At 38.0% G+C, this 20,799-nt stretch overlaps 3 protein-coding genes across 3 annotated transcripts; all 3 read right to left on the reverse strand.

The window, feature by feature from the left end:
- Window positions 1-214: 214 nt before the first annotated feature.
- On the reverse strand, window positions 215-1,153 carry LOC147394269 (uncharacterized). Its single transcript, XM_086453259.1, has one exon. The coding sequence runs from the start codon at window positions 1,151-1,153 to the stop codon at window positions 215-217; it is 939 nt and encodes a 312-aa protein (XP_086309385.1).
- Window positions 1,154-3,617: 2,464 nt separating this feature from the next.
- On the reverse strand, window positions 3,618-3,962 carry LOC147394270 (uncharacterized). Its single transcript, XM_086453260.1, has one exon. It carries the CDS (start codon window positions 3,960-3,962, stop codon window positions 3,618-3,620), a length of 345 nt encoding a protein of 114 aa, XP_086309386.1.
- A 15,703-nt stretch (window positions 3,963-19,665) lies between these two features.
- Window positions 19,666-20,538, reverse strand: LOC147394271 (uncharacterized). Its single transcript, XM_086453261.1, has 2 exons — window positions 20,324-20,538; window positions 19,666-20,239 (listed from the first exon to the last, which is right to left on the reverse strand). Exons 1-2 carry the CDS (start codon window positions 20,536-20,538, stop codon window positions 19,666-19,668), a joined length of 789 nt encoding a protein of 262 aa, XP_086309387.1.
- Between the last annotated feature and the right edge of the window lie 261 nt (window positions 20,539-20,799).

Below are 20,799 nucleotides of genomic sequence, written 5' to 3' on the forward strand. Positions count from 1 at the left end.
AGAATAAGCCTGTAAGTAGAAATATAAACATGAGCAAGGTATTCACGAAAATCACACAATAAAATAAAAAATGAAATCGACCAAAGTAAATAGAGGAGAGAAAGAAAATGCAAATCTTTGTCGATGTATCCTCAATAGCCTTGGTTGAATTGGGTTGCCTCCCAATAGCGCTTGAATGTTTACAGTCCTTCAGCCTAGACTTTGTACCTCGTTTTTAGTCCTTTGTGAGTGGAGCCTCTAGGAGGGGTACTTCTTCCACAGTGTGCTCCTTAAAAGTCTCATAGTAAAACTTCAAGCGATGGCCATTCACCTTGAATTCATTTCCAATTTTGTCACTTTTTATCTGTACAGCACCATGAGGGAAAACATTAGTGACAACGAAAGGACAAACCCATCTAGAACGTAACTTACCAGAAAAAAGTTTAAGTCTAGAATGGAAAAGAAGAACTTTTTGGCCCACAACAAAGTCCTTGCCACGGATCATCTTATCATGAAAAGCTCTAGTTTTCTTTTTGTAGATCCATGTGCTATCATATGCCTCGTTTCTGATCTCCTCAAGTTCATTCAGTTGCAGTTTTCTATGTAAACCGGCCTCATCAATGTCTAAGTTGAAAGACGTAATAGCCCACCACGCCCTATGCTCAAGCTCAACTGGTAAATGACACGCCTTACCATAGACAAGTCTGAATGGAGACATCCCAATTGGCATTTTGTATGCTGTCCTATAGGCCCAAAGTGAATCATCAAGTCTTTTACTCCAATCCTTGCGTGTAGGACCCACAGTCTTTTCCAAAATTCCCTTAATCTCATGATTTGAGACCTCTGCTTGTCCATTCATTTGAGGATGATATGGGGTTGCCACCTTGTGATTCACCTTGTTTTTCTTCAGAAGAGCCTCAATTGTTTTGTTGTAGAAGTGTAATCCACCATCACTAATAATCGCACGAGGCACTCCAAACCTAGTAAATATGTTAGATCTTAAGAAATCTGCAACAACTTTAAAATCATTAGTTCTGGTGGCCTTAGCCTCCACCCACTTGGACATATAATCAACAGCCAAAAGAATGTAAAGAAAACCGTTAGGTGAAGGAAACGGCCCCATGAAATCAATGCCCCAAACATCAGAAATCTCAACAGTTATGATATGGGCCATGGGCATTTGATCTTTATAACCTAAGTTACCTGTTCTCTGGCACCTATCACAAGTCATGCAGTACATATATGCATCCTTAAAAATAGAGGGCCAAAAGAAACCACAATCTAATACCTTACGGGCTGTTCGACGTGCACCAAAATGTCCACCACAAGACTCAGAATGACAAAAGACAAGTATAGATTTATGCTCAGATTCAGGGATACACCTCCTAATGATTTGATCACTACAATGCTTCTACAAATAAGGTTCATCCCATATATAATACCTAGCCATTTTCTTAAGCTTTTCTTTATTAGATTGAGGTAAAGTATCAGGGAATTGCTTAGTAACTAAATAATTCACAATATCCGCATACCATGGTTCACTTACCTCAATCCCAAAGAGTTGCTCATTTGGGAATGATTCTTGCAAGGGTAAGGTGTCCTCCTCATGTACAAGTCTGCTCAAATGGTCGGCTACCAAGTTTTCACTCCCCTTTTAGTGTTTGATCTCCAAATCGAATTCTTGAAGTAACAGCACCCATCTAATCAGCCTCGGTTTGGCCCCCTTTTTTGTCATCAAATACTTCAAAGCTGCATGATCAGTATAAACAATAACTTTAGTTTGAAGTAAATAAGAGCGAAATTTATCAAAGCGAAAATCACAGCAAGGTGCTCTTTTTCAGTTGTGGAATAGTTCAGTTGGGCATCATTGAGCGTCCTAGAGGCATAGTAGATGGCATAGGGCTTCTTGTCTATTTTTTGTCCCAACACAGCCCAACAGCGTAATCTGAGGCATCACACATCAATTCAAAAGGTAAAGACCAATTAGGTGGAGACATAATTGGAGCAATAGTCAATAACTCCTTCAACTTCTCAAAAGCTTTCTAGCATCCTCATGAAACTCAAAGGGAGTGTCCTTTTGGAGCAATTGGCACAAGGGCCTTGATGCCTTGGAGAAATCCTTGAGAAATCTCTTGTAAAATCCTGCATGACCAAGAAATGACCGAACCTCTCTCACACAAGTGGGAGAGGGTAAGTAACACACAAGATCTACCTTAGATTTATCAACCTCAATCCCTAGCTAGATAGATATATGTCCTAAAACAATCCTTGAGTCCATGAAGTAAGTAACACATTGACCAATCCCAAGTAACAGAACCAAATTATTTTAAATTAGTTCCAAATTTCCTAACATGCATCAAAATCTCTACCAAAGACTTAAAATCATCCATAAAGACCTCAATGATATTCTCAATGTATTCAGAAAAAATGGAAAGCATACAACGTTGAAACGTACCTGGTGCATTGCACAATCCAAATGGCATACGTCTGCAGGCATAAGTGCCAAAAGGGCAAGTGAAGGTGGTCTTCTCTTGATCCTCTTGGGCTATACAGATTTGGTTGTACCCACTGTATCCATCCAAAATGCAATAAAAAGGGTAACCAGCTAACCTCTCAAGCATCTCATCGATAAAGGGCAGAGGGAAATGGTCTTTCCTTGTTGACGCATTGAGCTTCCTATAGTCTATGCAAACTCAATAACCAGTCACAACTCGTTGAGGTACAAGCTCATTCTCCTCATTCTTTACTACAGTAACTCCAGACTTCTTTGGCACCACTTGAATAGGAGACACCCATTTGCTATCTAAAATAGGGTAAATAACGCCATAATCAAGTAATTTTATTATCTCATCTTGCACTACCTTCATCATGGGTGGATGTAGGCGTCTATGGGCTTCTCTGGTAGATTTGGCACCATCCTCCAATAGGATTCTATGGACGCACATGGTTGGGCTGATTCCCTTGATATCTACCAAAGTCCAACCAATGGCGGTCTCATACTTCTTAAGAATGTCCACAAGCTTCTTCTCTTGATTCTCCTCAAACTTCAAGGATATAATAACAGGCAGCATCTCCTTATCCCCTAAAAGGACATACTTCAAATGATCTGGCAAAACCTTAAGCTCAAGTGTAGGGGCCTGTATCATTGAAGGTAACATCTTGTTAGTAGAAATAGGAAGGGACAAATGAGGAATAGACCTTGGTAAAATGGGTAGGGACTCAAGGGAGGCCACGGTTCTGATCACAATGGGCTCTTCAGCCTTCTCCAACTCAGCTTTAGAAATGGAATCTCCATTCTCATTATAACCAACTCCTTGAGAGAGTGTTACTTTCAACTCATCTTCTTCCATTGCTTCCATAAACCTCTGCGCAAATGAATCAATAATATCAATAGAAAAACAGGGTTTAATGTCAGTCAATGGATAGCTCATAGCTTCAAAGATGTTGAAGCGTATAATTTCATTATCAAATTCCATAGTCAATATTCCTTTATAAACATCGATCTTTGTTATTGCAGTCCTCAAGAATGGGCGCCCTAAAAGTAATGGAGTGGAATTTAGGGGTGCCTCTTCCATATCAAGAACATAGAAGTCAACGGGAAAAATGAGTTGATTCACCTGCACAAGAACATCCTCAACCTATCCTTTAGGATACTTGTTAGATCGATCAGCCAATTGGATAACAACATTATCACTTTTAAGTTCACCCAGATCTAAAGAAGCATAAAGACTATAAGGCATCACATTAATTGAAGCTCCTAAGTCTAACATGATATTATCAAATTTATTGGTACCAATCACACAAGGAACATAGAAACTCCCTGGATCCTTAAGCTTTGGTGGCAATTTCCTTTGGATGACAGCAGAAACTGTCTCATTCATCTTTACCACCTCTTTCTCACGAGTTTGCCTCCTTGTAGTGCAAAGCTCTTTCAGAAATTTGGCATATTTTGGCACTTGCTTCAAACACTCAATCAAAGGCATGTTGACTTGTACCTTCTTAAAAATCTCCAAGATGGCTTGATCAGATTCATCCTTCTTGGTTTTGGCAAACCTACTAGGAAAAGGCACACGAGCAAAAGGATTAGAATCGAAGGAATTTTTAGGATTTTGCTCATTACCTCAAGGTTTCAAAGCCTTCTCTGATGATGAAGGACTAATCATTTCTGTCTTTGATGTGGCAGGATCTTTCTCTTTGTCTTTTTTCTCATTGTGGGTCACTTGGGCCTTCTTTAGGGTTTTAGGAACATCCACAAGGGTCTTACCATTCCTTGTGGCAACAGCTTTAGCTTGCTCGATATTTGGGTTGGGAACAGTATTGCTAGGCAATTTTTCGCTCTCGATTATCTTTCCCATGAAGTCTACCACTTGTCCTAACTGCTTTTTCAACTCTACAATGTCTTTAGTGTGGGCCTGTTGACCTGTAACAAGAGCTTGACTAGCAGTAGTTAAATTATGTTTCCCTTGAGCATGGGACTTTAAAATCCCATCATAATTAGAAATAGTAGAATTTGTAGGCACATGAGGATTAGATACAAAGTTTTGAGGTACCTGAGGTGAGACAAAGTTTTGAGGTACCTGGGGTCTCATCAGAAAACCTGGAGGGTGTGGAAACACTTGTCCTTATCCTTGAGGGTTCTGAATATTATCATTGTTGGCCCAACGTAAATTGGGGTGATCTCTAAGTCCAGGGTTATATGTGTTAGACAAAGGGTTGTACCTTTGTCCGCCTTGATTACCTTGGAACCCAATAGCGTTAAGAGACTCCCATCCTCCATTATTGATCAGTTGGGGACATTGGTCACTTGAATGCCCTTGAGTGCAGCACACACCTAAAAATGCTACAATTAGTGATAAGGAATACATATGCTGAAATTTCAATCAAGTGTAACACAAGATATATTACATGCAAGCTTAACAAGTAAGATAGAATATTAACAAGTTAAATGACACTAAAACATAGGGATTTTGCAATCCCTGGCAGCTGTGCCATTTGATTGACCTTGTTTTTAGTCATCAATAAACGCTATAGAAGATTGTAGTAAAGTGATTTGTAGGGTATCATTACTGGCCAGGGATTGCGGGTACTCCTATTCTAAAGAGTCATAACAAATTTTAGTTAGTTTAATTAACAAGTTAGAAACAAACATATTACACAAATTTAAGGGGGTTTCAATTTTGGCAATTCGGATTAAAAAAAAATTAAAATTAAAATTAAAGAAATAATATTTACAATTGATTATCTTCTCTCATAATTCAGAAAATCAAATTCATTAAATGACTAATCAAATTGGTTCAACATAGACAACGAATTTCATACCTTAATTACATATCCGAATTGAATCAAAGTGCAAGCCTAAAGAGATCATGCATTTTATAAATTCCTTCTTTGATAAACCCTAGGATTTTGGAAAAGTCCATCACCTAGTTATTTTGATTAAGCAATCAAGTTAATACTCAGCGTATCCTTACAACTTCTTAAATAAATCATTAAGATTAATAGGAATTATGATTCAATAACCTACTCTTCAAACCTATGGAAAAGTCCATGGCTAAAGAACATGCAATTTTCATATCACAACTATTGTTCATAGTTTTTATCACTTTTAAATCATACCCCAAATCAATTAGGTGATTAGAGATACAACTATGGTTTCATTGACAATTAATATCAAAGTTTTCAATATCACCGAACTGAAAATTCAACATACATAATTAAAATTCACTGATTCATGTGTCTACATATCACCAATCCGAAAACATCAATTAATGAATCTGAAAGTCACTAACTCATTGAATTAAAAATTTCCAACTTTAAGAATCCAAGAAGATGTTCTTTAATCCAATAGCAACCAGGCTTGAAGTAATAAAAATAAATAAAAGTCATAAGGGTTACACTTTTAAACACAACCAAAGAAGTTTGAGATATGTTGGTGGTGATGTTCCTCACGACGATGATGTTGATGATTGAAAACGAATACAAGCAGCAATGTTGTAAACTTCTTAGCAATAACGTTGCTAAAAAATTTCAGCAACTTCTTCCTCTTCTTAACAATAACGTTGCTGAAAAATTTCAGCAACAACTTCTTTTTATGGTCGTTAGTTCCTCAAGTTTCAGCCCTTCTTTCCTTAAGAAAAGATTAAAATCAAATAATAGAGAGAGAGAGATCCTCTCCCAGTCTCTTCCCTTTTTTTTTCTTCTACACGTTATTTTTTTTTTCTTAGAAGCCTACAAAATCTCCTAAAAATATTCTAAATCTTATCCTTCAATAACAATATCAAAATCTGACTAATTAAGAAAAGATTATTAAAAATAAAATAGAGTCCTAATATAATTAGAAAAGTAGTGTTTTTAGTTAGAATTTTCGTACACTAGATTTGGAGACTTTCGAAAATAAACCTCGTCAAATCCGTGTCAAATTTGTATCAAATTCGCTTTAACAGTGTACGTGTAGCAACTTCAAATCCGATGTTGACCTTGATACTCTCATTATCTCTCAAAACGCAAAACACAAAAGTTGTAGATCTTTTTCTTAGTGTTTCATAGCATTTTGAATCATCTCAATCGGAGTTTGGATGAGAGGGTTATGTCCAAATTATGAAGTAATGTCGAAACTGTCCAAAATCGCCTAATTAATTTCGTTTTGCACTTAACACCTCCATTTGCATCCTAAATCAAAATAAAAGAATAATGAGTACATTTATGCACTAAATATGTATAAATGACTGAATATTAAAGGAGAAAAATATAACATTTTGCATTCTTATCATACATCTTAGAGGTCTTCTAAAACAAAATAAAATAGAGGAGGGGGATAGTAGAAGAGGGAGATGTAGAGGATAGAGAAGAATAGGGGGGATTTGTCTTAACTTACCTTGAAGCTTCAATCTTACTTTTCTTTCTTTTTTTCTTCTTCTTCTTCAATGTCTTCTAAGGTCCTTCGTAGAATGTGAGAGCATATTTTTCCTTTTAGAACCTTAGTGTGAAAATAAAGAAGAAATGAGTACAGAATAGATTTTTTAGTGAGACTTGGTAAGATTTTTTGTAGTGAGAGTTGGAAACCTTTTTTGAAAGGGGATTGGGGGTATTTATAGGTGTTTTTCTCTGATTCTTACACCTTTCAGTAGCACACTTTGGCACCTTCCTCCTTTGTTTATGTGACCAATGTCAGCCCCCATCACTTTCTTTATTGTTTCGGCCCCTACGATGTGATGATGTTGTCTCGTAGCTGCATGAGATTGCTTGGTTAAAGTTATATGGGAATGATTTAGGTGAGAGTATGGTTCTTAGGGGTAGATCGGATTTTATGTAGAGTATGAGAGGTGGTGGCTCTGGTTTGGATGTGGCAGTGATGGGAGGGACTATTTGGGGGGGTTGATGGAGTATAGGGAATGACAAGTGGTAGTCGTGAGGATGAGGAGCTGGGTATACGAAGGGGTGGTCGGGTTAAATTTTGGAGGTTTGGCGATGTGTAGTATATAATGAGAGGTGGTCAGATGGCAGCATTAATAGCTTGATAATTATGATAAATGGTGAGATCAACCATTCTAACTGGCAATTACAAATTTTGAGGTGGGTTAGTAATGTATTGGGGGAGGATGTTGACTGTCAATGCCTCTAATTTCTTTGCTAAGTGGATCCTAACCTTCGATCCAACGGGAGCTATTAAAGCTGATAAACTAAATTTTGATTCCTCTCCTAAAATGATGTTCACTGCATGCCCATTTCCCCCTCCATTATAGGTGGTTTTGATTGATATATTTTTTTATTAAGCTAGATTTGTTGGGCCGTCCAATATGAAAGACTTCTTGTCTATTAGGTTTTGTACCTAATGCTTGAGTTGTCAGCATTGGTCAGTAGAGTGCCTTGGTGCACCCATATGGAATTCATAAAATAGATGCGATTGTATCCTGGTCCTTTTGCAATTTTTGGGTTCGGTGGTTCTTTTGTGAGATACTTTCCCTTGTGCAATATTGGGAGTAACTCTGACAGTGCCATTGGCAACCTGGTGAATGCCTTGTTTACTCTATTAGGCCTTGTTACCAATACTATGTTACTTGCTATGCGACTGGTAGGAGGTTTATTCAAAATGGGTTTTGATGTGAAAAAGTCTAGGCTATTGGAGGTGTTGGAACCCATGAGGTTGGCAGAGCTTGTAGTTTATGTACTGGTGTAGGGATGAAGAAGGGTCAGCTTGGTTGTACGTTTTTAATCTGTGCTTCCTCCTTCTCTCCCAAAGGTTCTAGCTTCTTCTAAGGGGGGACCCCTACTATTGTCCTGAGATTCGTAAAGTCAAATATTAGATTGATTCGGATCCCATTCTCAACCAGATCTACTACTTGCACTAAGTTTGAAAATGTACCTATAGTGTGTCCCACCAAGTGAATGTAAAATGCATACCCTAATGTTATGATAATCGTGGTGTTCATCTCTTATTCAATCATTGCTGGTCTTATTTATGATGTTAACTCTCGCCATCTTTGAACATACTCTTTTATTGTCTCTCTAGGCTTTTGTGCATTTTTTCCATGTCGTTCCTTTCCAAATCCACATCTATATTGAACCTGTAGTTGTACCAGAACATCTCAGCTAGATCCTACTAGCCTTTGATAAGTGTATGGTCTAGTCCCAAGAACCATTTGAGGGTTGGCCCTATAATCACACTCATCATCATAAATGACCATAGGGGGTAGTTGATTTTGTGGAATATATGATAAATGTCCTCAATACCCTAGAATTGTGGGGGGTATAGTGGTTTGTTTCCCTTGTGGTGGTTGCTCTGGGAGATCATGATTTGATCCTGACGCTTAGTGTGGTACTGTTTGGACTTGTATGAAATTGGCATTGGCCAACATAGCGCTTAGCATTTTCACTTGTCGTTCTGTGGTCTTCAACAGTACCACAATACTTGTGTTGATGTTTGATGCTTTGGTTGGTGTAGGCTATGCTACTTCAGAGGTACTTATGGTGGTTAAAGATCGTACGAAATATGGAAGCTCCTTTGGTTGTTTAGACTTCTTTCATTTGGCCACCTGTGGGTATAAAAGATCAAGTATTAATATTTTGTTTACAAAAAGAGAAATACATGATGTTTTATTAAGTCGGGTCGAGTTATTTATTTTTAAAGAAAAAGATTCTTTGACGTGGAGCTGACATCAATACGAAGTTGTCATCGACACAAAGTTGGATTGCCTAATTTTAAGAGAGTGGGTAACACTAGCTCTGAGCTGGCATATATATATATATATTTAAGATGGTTACATTAGCACGGAGCTGGCATTAACATGGACTTTGCATCAGCATAGAGCTGGATTACATGTTTTTGAAATAGTGGGTTACATCAGTGCAAAGCTGAATGGCATTTTTATTTTTTAAGATGATTACATCAGCACGGAGTTGGATTGCATGCTCTTGCGATAGCGGGTTACATCAGCAAGGGACTCGCATTGGTGTATAGCCGGCATCAGCACGGAGCTGGATTGTGTGTTTTGTGATGCTAGTTACATCAATACAAAGCTAGCATCAACACGGAGTTGGTATAATTTAAAAACAAGGGATTACATTAGCACGTGGCTGGCATCAACATGGAGTTAGAAAATATTTTGTAAAATAAATCATTGTGAACAAATCAAGTTGGAAAAGCACACAATGTTTTTTGTTAGCCTCCAATTTAGCTCTTTGAAATCAAGATCAACCAGTTAAATCCCTAGGGAAAAGGTGACGCACAATGCTTTCGCAAGGGCATTCTTAAATCACCTCATTTCTTTTAATAGATGTAGTCTATTTCCCTTGTATCATTAGGGAAAGATCGTTCTTAGAAACTGACTTTGATCAAGAAATGCAATTGGCGCCTTGAAATTTTTTTTGGAAACTTATTGAAATCATTTGGGTTGATCGATTGTCAACCTTGTTGGATCCCATATGTATCATAGACTTGGTTGGGGTTGAAGTTAGAGGATGGACCCGATTCGTATTGTTGACCTAGTTCAGGTCAAAATTGGATGGTGGACTCAGTTTGGATCAAATTGCATGGTGGACTTGATTTGTTTCAAATTGGTTGGTGGACCGAATTTGGGTCGAAATGGGTGGTGGACCATACTTGTGTTAGATCACTGGATCAATTTGATTTGGAAAAACAATTTTTTTAAAATATGGTTGGTAGAAGGCTTGAGGGTATCAGATCCCGCTTGTCCCCGGGTCTTGGGTTTGATTTGGTTGGTCAAATAACCTATCATAGTGTCGTAAAGTGCAATGGGCCCACTTGAGGCCCAATGCCAAGCAAGGTCTTAAACTATTTTTATTTGGCTCATTGAATACTGATTGTTTTTTTTTTTGAAATCATGGTTGAGAAAAAGTCATTTTGTTTAGTTTTCCAAAACGTGGGATTTTCTTGAAGGTGAGATTAAGATTCAATTGGTGGTCGGGAGACCCAAGAATCTGGCATGTATTCATTCACATTCAAAATTTGTACTGGTCCGTTCTTTGAGCGCAAACATAACTAACATTGTCTTAGTGGTGCTTTAAGAACGGATGTGGTATATATTGTTTTGTCCGTGCTTGGAGTATGGATAGAGCACATTCCTGGCCATCTGTGTTATAAGCACGGACCAGAAAAAATCCAATTTTCTAGAATTGACAAAAACTGGTGCCTTGGTCCCTGTTTTGAATGTCATTCACTTTTTTTTCTTTGAATATGATGCAACAAACACATCCCTCCCTTTTTATTGTAGGGGGGAAACAAAATAATGAAAGGCAAGAAAATCCTATGGTCTATATAAGGTTGCCTTCGTAGGCTTACATCTTGGGCTTCAAGGCCTGAAAGCAACTAAACAAATACAACTTGGTTTCAAGGGTTGATACGTTCTTGAGAACTTGTGTCCTAAATCATTTAATTGGGCACATGCATGCGGCTAATAGGTGGATTTATGGTTACCCAATCTTCAAACTTTGATACATACTGAAGTACACACGTTGTAAGTTGATGATCAGACTTGATGTGTTCATCCTCAATACTTGAAATAATGATCTCAAGCCATAGAACTACTAGGTATCAAGGCTTGATATTTTTTAGGGTGGGGTGTTTTATGCAATGGGCAATGCTCATAAGTACTCGAGCATTCATTTATCATTTTTTTTCATCGACCCCCTTACAAATATGTAATGAAAGAAAAAAAATAAATATATATTACAACATTTCATATGAAAATAAAAGAAATAACACAAACAATAAACAATATTAGCAAACAAATAAAAATCAATTTTTTTCATTGTTATTTTTCCCAAAATGATCGAGTTGACACGAGGGTTGAACCTAGTCTCCCTAGTGGAATCACCAGTTGTAGATGTGTAATTTTCAATTTTCAAAAATCACCACTACGAAGGTTTGGAATCGCCACCATTCCTTTTTGTAAAAGGGTGTGAATGGTCACCCTGTGTATATTTTTAGAAATAATATCACTTTGGCATTTAGTGACTCTCGTACAGATAAAACATTGATCCCCCAAGGTCTAGGTAAGCGGTTTGATAAAAAAAATGTGTTAAGCCCTTTCTCTCCACCAATTGGTGGTAACCTCAAATGAACTTAGTCATTTTGAGATAAATAAAACAAGAGAGTCGCATGATTGGTGATTCATACCCTAAGAAGGGATTTGTTATCAGCTCGGACTATACAGATCATCTCATTGAAGGAGATGATTCTTATAGAAATTTATCTTTGGAATAACATATTTTTTTTGAAAAACATTGGCTAGTGGTTGCGATTCCATTTATATGGGCTAAGAAGGACCTGGATATCGATTGCCTCAAAATAAATTGAGTGAAGTGTATGCAAATAGTGTTTTAAGGTTTAAAATGTTTTTCTTTTGAAGGTGGTTACAACCCCTATACTTTTAACCAAATCGAAGTCCGATCTACCAAAGATAGAGGAGGGGGAATATCACATCTTAGAGGTTTTTTTTTTTAAAAAAAATTAAAGAAGTGAAAGGGAGGTTATGTATTCTCAACCTTGCCTTAAGGCCTTTACTTCTTCTTTCCTTCCTTCTTTTTTTTCTTTTATTTTTTTCCTTCTTTGAGTCTTTAGTGAATTATGATGATGTTTTGTTAAAGTGAGAAAATCTAGAGAATAAAAGTTAATTAGAAGAGAGTTGAGGGATTTTTTTAGAACTAAACTTGGTGTTGGTACCCTTTTTTAGGAGAAGATGAGGGGTATTTATAGGTATTGAAGGTTACTTTTGAGGGTAAGATAGGGTAAAAAGATAGAAAAATAGAGAATAACATGAGATTTAAAAGTGACAGATGTGAAATTTAAAGTTGAGAGAACAGTAAGCAGAATGAGAGGTAAATAAATAGTTTTTAGGTGAATTGATTGGGAAGAAGGGGTGTGGGGGTGGCTTGTGAGAATGGGTTTAAAGTGAATGATGAGAGAAAGGTATGGGTTATGATGTGAGTTGGTAGTTTTATTAAAGAAAGGTGATTGGTTAGATTTATGACATAGAGTGTAGATGGTGGTTTTATTAGAGAAAAGTGATGGGTTAAGTTGAGTGGAAAGATTTTTGGGGAAATGTGTTGTAATGAGGACAAGTGTCCCATTTGTTGATCAAATGTTGATTGGTTGATGTGGATAATGATTTGTGGGTAGTAGTTTGTGGATTATGGTTTTGGATGGATATAAACGTGGGCTTTAATATGTTGGGTTTAGGCTTTTAGGTTGTTGGGATTGGTTATGGTTTATTTAGGATGGAGTTTTGAGGGTAAGTGAGTTTTAGGATTTGGATTGTATAGAGTTAAGGTTAGGCTAAGTTGGGTGAGGTGAGAAATGATACTTTTGTGGAATTGAGGGTTGGTGGGCTTTAAGTAGGCTTGGGGTAGTTTCAGATACGAAAGTGAAGCAGTAAAAGATGGGGAAGGTGGGTGGCATGCGAAGTCTCATTATGGGACCATTAGAGTTTTATGGGTCTTAGGAGCCTTTGAATTAATAAAAATGCCACATTATGGTGATTTTGGCATTTTAGGCCCGTTGGCGAATTTTATTAAAAAAGTTAATTTTTTCTTGGTCATTTCGAATGGGGGTCCATTCAAATTGGGATGTCTACATAAGCTATTCAAGATTCTTAATGAGTCACACATGACAAAAAACACCTCAAACAAATAGCTGGGTAAGATGGTTGGAATGATTATATCACCGAACATCATCACATTCACAAAAGATGAATTCACTCCATATGGTTGTGGTCACATAAAACCATTACATATCGCAATAATGTGCAAAGGTATGATTGTTGCACACGTATTATTAGATAATGAGTTTGCATTGAATGTTTATCTTACACAATTTTGAAGAAGCTAGGCATGGATTGGTCTCTTTTAAGCCTAATATTAGGCAAATCCAAGCTTTCGATAGCTTAAAGAGTGAATCAATGGGTGAAATTGATTTACCGATCACAATTGGACCTTGTACATTCCAGATCACTTTTGAAATGATAAGCATGCCAAGTATTTTCAATTTTTTTCTCGGGAGACCATGGATTCATTTGGCCGGGGCAGTGCCAGCATCTCTTCACCAAAGGGTGAAGTTCATCATTAAATAAGAATTAGTTTCGATGAAAGTAGAAAGTTTATTGCCAACAGATAAATACCCGGATGTGCCATACATAAACTTAAAAGGGCAAGTGAACAGCTCATATATTACTCTTTCCAATTCGAGCCAGTTAGTCACATTCTAGAAGGTACAAAAGTCAAGAAGGAAAATTTATCACCATGATAGGAAAGGTGATGAATCAGCCTGAATTTCATCCAAGGAGAGGACTAGGAAAGATAAATCAAGGTAGATCCATTATCATTTTAACTCAGAAAGCCATGCCATGGTTCTGCCTTGATTACAAACACACATGGAAGGATAGGCAAGCAATGGAGGCAAAGAAGAGAGAGCTCAAGCTAGCAAGAAAAGAGCATCAGGAACCCAAAATCTGGGATCTCGGGAAGGTTCCTCACATCAGAGAGACATTCCCCTTGCCAACTTATACAATGAAAAGTGATGATAGCCCAATTAGTGACCAGCAAATGCAACTACTACCACAAGGTCAGAAAGAGCCAGAAGTACTCCCTAACCATGACCTATCCCTTGAGGACGATATCAATAGCTTATTCAACGAGGATTTCGAGCAAAGAGAGCCTATGAAAATGGATGACACCAATAATAATGGTTTTTTTATTCACACCCAGTATTGACTTGGATTCCATTGTAATCCTACCTTTGGGAGAGGTATCACAATCAAATGACCATTACAATTCTGTGATGGTTATCATGACTAAGTCAAGGAAGGCTTCCTTCCCCTAAGGTCTACCCTGCGAAGAAAAAAATGTTCTTCACAACTGGGACATTGTCCCAATCACCTTTGAGGCTGTTATGGTCTCCAAAAAAAATGTTGTTAATTTTTTACTTTTCCCCAGAAGATCCTAATGGGCCTTTGTCCTTGGAGGGTGTTTATTTAGAAGTTCCACCTTTATTAATAAAGTCTAAAAAAATTCAAAAAATTAAAAGCTTACAAAGTTGTCTGAGACAAGGAATATGGGACTAAATGATAGCTACCTCGAACCCAACTTCACTCTTATAGAGATTGAGGAAGAGTTTGGTGCATAAGAGGTTGACGTGCTAATAGAATTGGAAATGTTTGTATAATGTCACAAGGAAGAGCGTCAAGCAAATGTTGAGAAAATAAACTCAGTAAATCTCGAATCCAAAGATGACCCAAAAATAGTCAAGATTGGATCCCTTCTAACCCTAATCGAATAGGCAGAAATGATTGAATTCCTTCGACAGTACCAAGATATGTCCGCATGATCCTATCAAGATATGCTAAGACTTAACATTAATTTTGTAGTATACCATCTACCCATTCTTCTTAATGCAAGGCCGATCAAGCAAAAACTCAAAGATTGAAACCAGAATGGACTCTTAAAGTCAAATACGAGGTGACAACGTAGATTCAAACTAGATTTTTAGCAGTATTAACTTATCCAGAATGGCTTGCAAACATAATACCAATGACAAAGAAAGATGAAAAAGTAAGGATGTGTGTAGATTATCGAGACTTGAACAAATCTACTTTATCATAGAAGGACAGGGCATGTTTCATTTATGGATGGTTTCTTCAATTACAATCAATTAAGATGGTAGAAGAAGATCAAGAGAAAATCATATTTATCACACCTTGGGGTACTTTTAATTATACAGTTTGCCTTTCGTTCTAAAAAATATTGGAACAACCTATCAACGAGCCGTTACCACTTTCTTTCATGATATGATTCATAAAGCGATGAAGGCCTATGTGGATGATATGATCGCTAATTCTGTTTTGGAAGAAGATCACCTCATCAACCTACACAAAATACTTGATCATCTAAAGAAGTTTAGCTTTTAAGGCTTAATCCTTTAAAGTATGTATTCGAGGCAACTTCAGGGAAGTTACTAGGTTTCATCATAAGTCGAAGAGGTGTTGAATTAGATCCAACTAAAGAAAAAAAGCAATCATTTAAATGCCAACACTAGAGACAAAAGCATAAATACGAGATTTCTTGGAAAGAATTAATACATGAGTAGGTTTATCGCACAGCTTACATTAATTAGTAAAACTATTTTCAAACTCTTAAGAAAGAATGAATCTTTAAAATGGAATAACGACTACCAGGAGGCATTCGATAAAATTTAGAAGTATCTATTGAATCTTCCAATCTTAGTTCCCCCTACCCTGGGGAACCTTTGTTAAGCTACCTGTCAGTACTTGAAACATTCATGGGGTGCCTATTGAGGCAGCATGACGAAATGGGTCGCAATGAAAGGACAATATACTACCTCAGCAAAAACTTTACATATTATGAGGCAATGTATTCTCCGCTTGAGAAGACATGTTACGCCCTAGTTTAGTATCTCAAAAGTTGCGCCACTATTTGCTAAGCAATAAAGTACAACTTATTGCTAGGATGGATCCATTAAAATATTTGTTTGAAAAACTTGCACTCACTGGTTGCACCACTAAGTGGAAATTATTACTATTAGAGTTCATTATCAAGTATGTCACACAAAAGGCAATCAAGGGGTAGGCTATCGTAGACCATCTAGCAAATCACCCTCTTCCAAATTATGAACCGTTGAAGACCAACTTTCCAGATGAAGCCATTCATTTTACAAAAAGAGAGAAAGATGAAGACGAACTAGGTTGGAAATTGTACTTTGATGGTGCAATCAATCATAAGGGTAATAGGATCAGGACTATTTTAATGAAGCCTAATGGATTGCATGTGCTCGTAGTAGTCAGACTACGTTTCCAGTACATAAACAATCAAGCAAAATATGAGGCATGCATAATGGGCCTCAAGGCAGCAGTAGAGATGGAAGTCGATGAGATCGATGTATTTGGGGACTCCAGTCTAGTTGTCTACCAAACTACTAGTGAATGGTAGACACGAGAATAGAGATTGGTATTGTACCACGAGTATATCGAAGAACTTAATACTAACTTTCTCAATTCACTTTTAATTACATACCAAAGCCAAAAACCAATATGTAGATGCACTTGCAACCTTAACCTTTATGATTAGAGTCATTGAAGAAACAACTATAGATCCCTTGGGGATAGGGATTCAAGATAAGCTAGCCTACTATTTACAATTGAGATAGAGGATGCAGAAATAGAAACTCCATGGTTCTTCGACATCAAAACTTATTTAGAAAATATAACCTACTTATAGTGGGTACAAAAGTTGAAAAGAGAACAATTTAACGATTAGCAGGATAATTCTTCTTAAGCAATGGGACACTCTATAAGTGATCACAGCCTAAGGTCCTCCTTCTGTGTATAATTGGAGATGAAGCTAAACGTCACCTAAAAGTTGTCCACAAAGGGGTTTGCGGTCCTCTCATGAATAGGCACATACTAGCGAAAAAATAATAAAAATGGATTATTAATAATCCACAAGGGAAAACGACTTTTTTTAGCATGTTAAGAAATGCCACTTATGGCAGATATATGCCAATAAGATCAATTTGCCACCAAATGAACTCCACAACATGACATCACCATGGCCTTTCTCACTTTGGGGCATGGATGTCATTAGTCAGATCAACATTAAAGCATCGAATGGTCACATATTTATCTTGGTTGCTATCGACTACTTAACTAAGTGGGTGGAAGCCATATCTTACATAAACGTTATGAATGGGTGGGTTATCGAATTCTTGAAGTGGAATATCATTTGCAGATATTGCCAACTTAGCATCATTATATTAGATAGCGTTCCCAATATGAAGAAGTTCTGTGAAGATTTTCAAATGAAACACCATAGATCGGTGGTTTATAGACCAAAGATGAACATAGTAGTGGAAGCAACTAATAAGAATATTAAACTAATCATTGAGAAAATGGCAATAACTTACAAAGATTGGAATGAAATATTATCCTTCGCTCTTCATGCTTACAAAACCTCTAGTGGGACAATGCCATTCTCACTCGTCTTTGGGATGGAGGTAATCCTGCCAATTGAGGAAGAATCCATATAGAAGCAGAGTTGGAAGACGCTGAATGGGTTAGAACACGATATGACCAGCAAAACCTAATTGAGGAGAAAAGACTCGTTGCAATATGTTATGAACAATTGTATCATAAGTGAATTGCACAAAGCTTACAACAAGAAGATTAAACTGAGATAATTTAAGTTGGGTAATCTAGTTCTAAAGAAAATCCCCCTGATTTAGGAAGATCCAAGAGGCAAGTTTAAGCCGAGCTACGAAGGTCCCTTCATAGTCAAGAAAGTGATGTTGAGAAGTGTGTTAATCCTCATAAAAATGGATGGCGAAGTATTTTCTAAGCTACTAAATACTGATACATTAAAGAAATATTACACCTAAAATCTGATACTTAAAAGGAAAAGAGACCATTTTTCATTTTTCATCATTTTATCAAAATATCCCTTAGTAACAACCCTTTGAGCCTAACTGTTTCTTTGACCACCTAGAATTAGGACAAGCCAGTGAGTATGTTGGGGCAAGCAAGAGAATACACTGGGCAATTTGGGGAAATAACTAGGTATTTTCAATAAAAATAAAAGCGAAAGAAAAATAAAAAGATCCTTTAGTCAAAGCCCTTTGAGCCTGATCATTTCTTTGACCACCTAGAACTGGGGCAAGCCAGTAATTATATTAAGGCAAACCAGATAACACACTTGGAAATTTAGAAGAATAACTAGGTATTTTCAATAAAAAGAAAAGCAATAAAAAAAATCCCTTAGTCAAACCCCTTGGAACCTGATCATTTCTTTAACCAGAGAATACATTGGGGCAATTTAGGACGAGCCAGTGAGTATACTGGGACAAGCCAAAGAATACATTGGGGCAATTTGGGAGAAAAGTTAGGTATTTTCAATATAAAAAAAATCAAAATTTAGATAACTCCTAGTCCACATGAGGATAAACAATGAACGGTTAAAAATAAAAATAAAAAAAGTCAAAAATAAAATTTTCAATCTTGGGCTCAACTCGCATCTCGAAGACTAAGAAAAAGTCGAGATGATAACATTATTAAGAGTTCTAATAAAAATAGTAGTTTAAGAAATAATAAGGGCACCCCCCAGTTCTTACCTAATACATTTATCTTATTTTTAAACTTTTTATCTTTTTTCTCAACCATAGCCATAGCTTACATTACAACCCAATAAAGTCCTCTCCAATCAGGTCAAAGGTAAGATTCTAAAGTCAGCTGGTTGGTAATGACGGAATTAAAACAACATTTGACAACAATAAAAAGAAGTAGATAGGAGCAATAAGGACACATTGATTTTGTGTTTGCATCTCGAATCCTTTGGGCACGCCTTATTAAGGTTTGTGAAGTCGATGCATATTCTCACCTTTTCGTCCTTCTTCGGTACTGCAACTATGTTGGCTATCCATTCCGGGTAATCTACTTTCTTGATGAATGCCGCCCTTAATAACTTTTTGATTTCCTCATTTACCCCCTGCCTTAGTCGGGATGACAGTCTCCTTGGCTTCTATCGAACAGGTCGGTACTCCGTATCGACGTTCAGCATGTGGCATGCGACCATAGGGTCTATTCCTGGTATGTCCTCGAACGACCATGCGAACACGTCCTTGTTTGCCCTTAGTAGCTGGACCAATGCTGTTTTCTCCCCCTGCAACATTGTTGTGCCAATACTAACTAGCTGATCTCCACCATCGTCGAGGTCTATCGTCTCAACTTCCTCAACCGTTGCCATTTGTTCCTATTGTGGCTTCTTCTGTAACTGCTATAATGTTTCTCCTTCGACAGGTGACTCCTTCCTCTTCTTCTGAGAAATGGCATCGATGCCCCGTCCTTGCTTCAAGGTCTGGTGAAAGCACCATTGCGCCATCTCTTGGTCACCTCTGATCTCCTTCACTCCTTCCTCGCTCGGGAATCGAATTACCTGGTGATAAGTTTAAGGGATTGCTCTCATTTCGTGTATCCATCTTCGCCCAAGGATTGCGTTATAAGCTGAGTCCACCTCGATCACCACAAATCTTGTCATTACCACTTTTGATCCCGTTGTGATCGGGAGTGTGATTTCTCCCACCGAGCTGTTGGGAGCCCCATTAAACCCGTAAACTAGGGTCTGGGTTGGTTCCAAAATATCTGAAATCCCCATCTTTCTCGTTGCACTCTAGAAAAGAATGTCCACCGCGCTTCCAGAGTCCACCAGTATTCTACGAAGCTCAACGTTCCCAACTGGGAGCGCTATCACGAGAGCGTCCTGATGGGGCATTGTCATTCCCCTCAGGTCGTCCTCCGTAAAAGCTTTCACCCAAGCATCCGCTCCATTGCCTATTATCTTTGCTAGCTGTGCTCCCGATGCTACTTGGTTGACACTAACCACATGTCGGATCCTTTTTACTTTCTCCCGAATTATCTGCTTAGACGGCCAGCCTGCCCCCAGTACTCCCGTGATGGTATGCACTATCCTACGCTCCTCTAGCTTGCGATGTCCCCCTTCCACCAACCACCTAGGTCTGTGCTTACGTTCACCTCCCTCGGGGGTCTCCCTTCTTCTCTCTCCTCCAGACAAGACATACTTTTTGAGCTTCCCTGCTTCAACCATATCTTGGATGATATGGCGCAACCGGTAACAATCCTCGATTGGGTGGTCCTCAGCTCCGTGATATTCACAGTATGGTTTCCCGGGCTTTCCCCTATATCCTCTAGGCGACTTGATGAAGCTGGGGTCTTTCCTTATATGCCTCAGTATTACAAATAGCTTTTCATTAAGTGGTGCATACACCTGGCCTCTTTTCCACCTTGACTAGTCATTTGATTCTCTCTGCCTTTTTCTACTTCCCTCCCCTCCAAGCTGGGTCGGTGGTTTTGGTGCTTCATTTCCTCCCTCGCTATTGGCCACTGTTTGAGCATCTCGCCTCCTTCCCTTCACAGATTCCTCCACGAGGATGTACTTCTCCACCTTTGAATACAAGTCTTCCAAACGGGTTGAGTCAGATTTGATCAATGACTCGTGTAACCGTGTTCCTAGAATGACTGCCATGATTTACGCCGTACAAGCGGTTGCCTCGTCCATGCCTTCTACATCTAACATCTTCGTTCGAAAATGAGTTACGAAAGATCGGATACTCTCCCCAACCTCCTGTTGAAGATTGAACAAAGCGTTAACTCCGACATTTTTCTTCCTCAGATGTACGAACTGACCGACGAACGTTTCTTCTAGCTCGGAAAAGTTCATGATGGACCCAACTGCTAACACCTGGAACCACATCATGGCCCCGTGCCTTAGAGTTGATGGAAATAG

Source organism: Akebia trifoliata, chromosome 9 (assembly GCF_017979445.1).
Source record: "Akebia trifoliata isolate Shusen 1 chromosome 9, ASM1797944v1, whole genome shotgun sequence".
Classification (NCBI taxonomy): domain Eukaryota; kingdom Viridiplantae; phylum Streptophyta; class Magnoliopsida; order Ranunculales; family Lardizabalaceae; genus Akebia; species Akebia trifoliata.

What these genes read in the sequence shown, in the direction of transcription:
- LOC147394270 (XM_086453260.1), bottom strand. Translation starts at nt 3,962, where the DNA reads ATGCCTTTGATTGAGTGTTTGAAGCAAGTGCCAAAATATGCCAAATTT.
- LOC147394269 (XM_086453259.1), bottom strand. Translation starts at nt 1,153, where the DNA reads ATGGCCCATATCATAACTGTTGAGATTTCTGATGTTTGGGGCATTGAT.
- LOC147394271 (XM_086453261.1), bottom strand. Translation starts at nt 20,538, where the DNA reads ATGGCAGTCATTCTAGGAACACGGTTACACGAGTCATTGATCAAATCT. An exon ending in GGGGAGGGAAGTAGAAAAAG is followed by an intron (nt 20,240 to 20,323) that starts GCAGAGAGAATC and finishes TGTAATACTGAG; the next exon opens with GCATATAAGGAAAGACCCCA.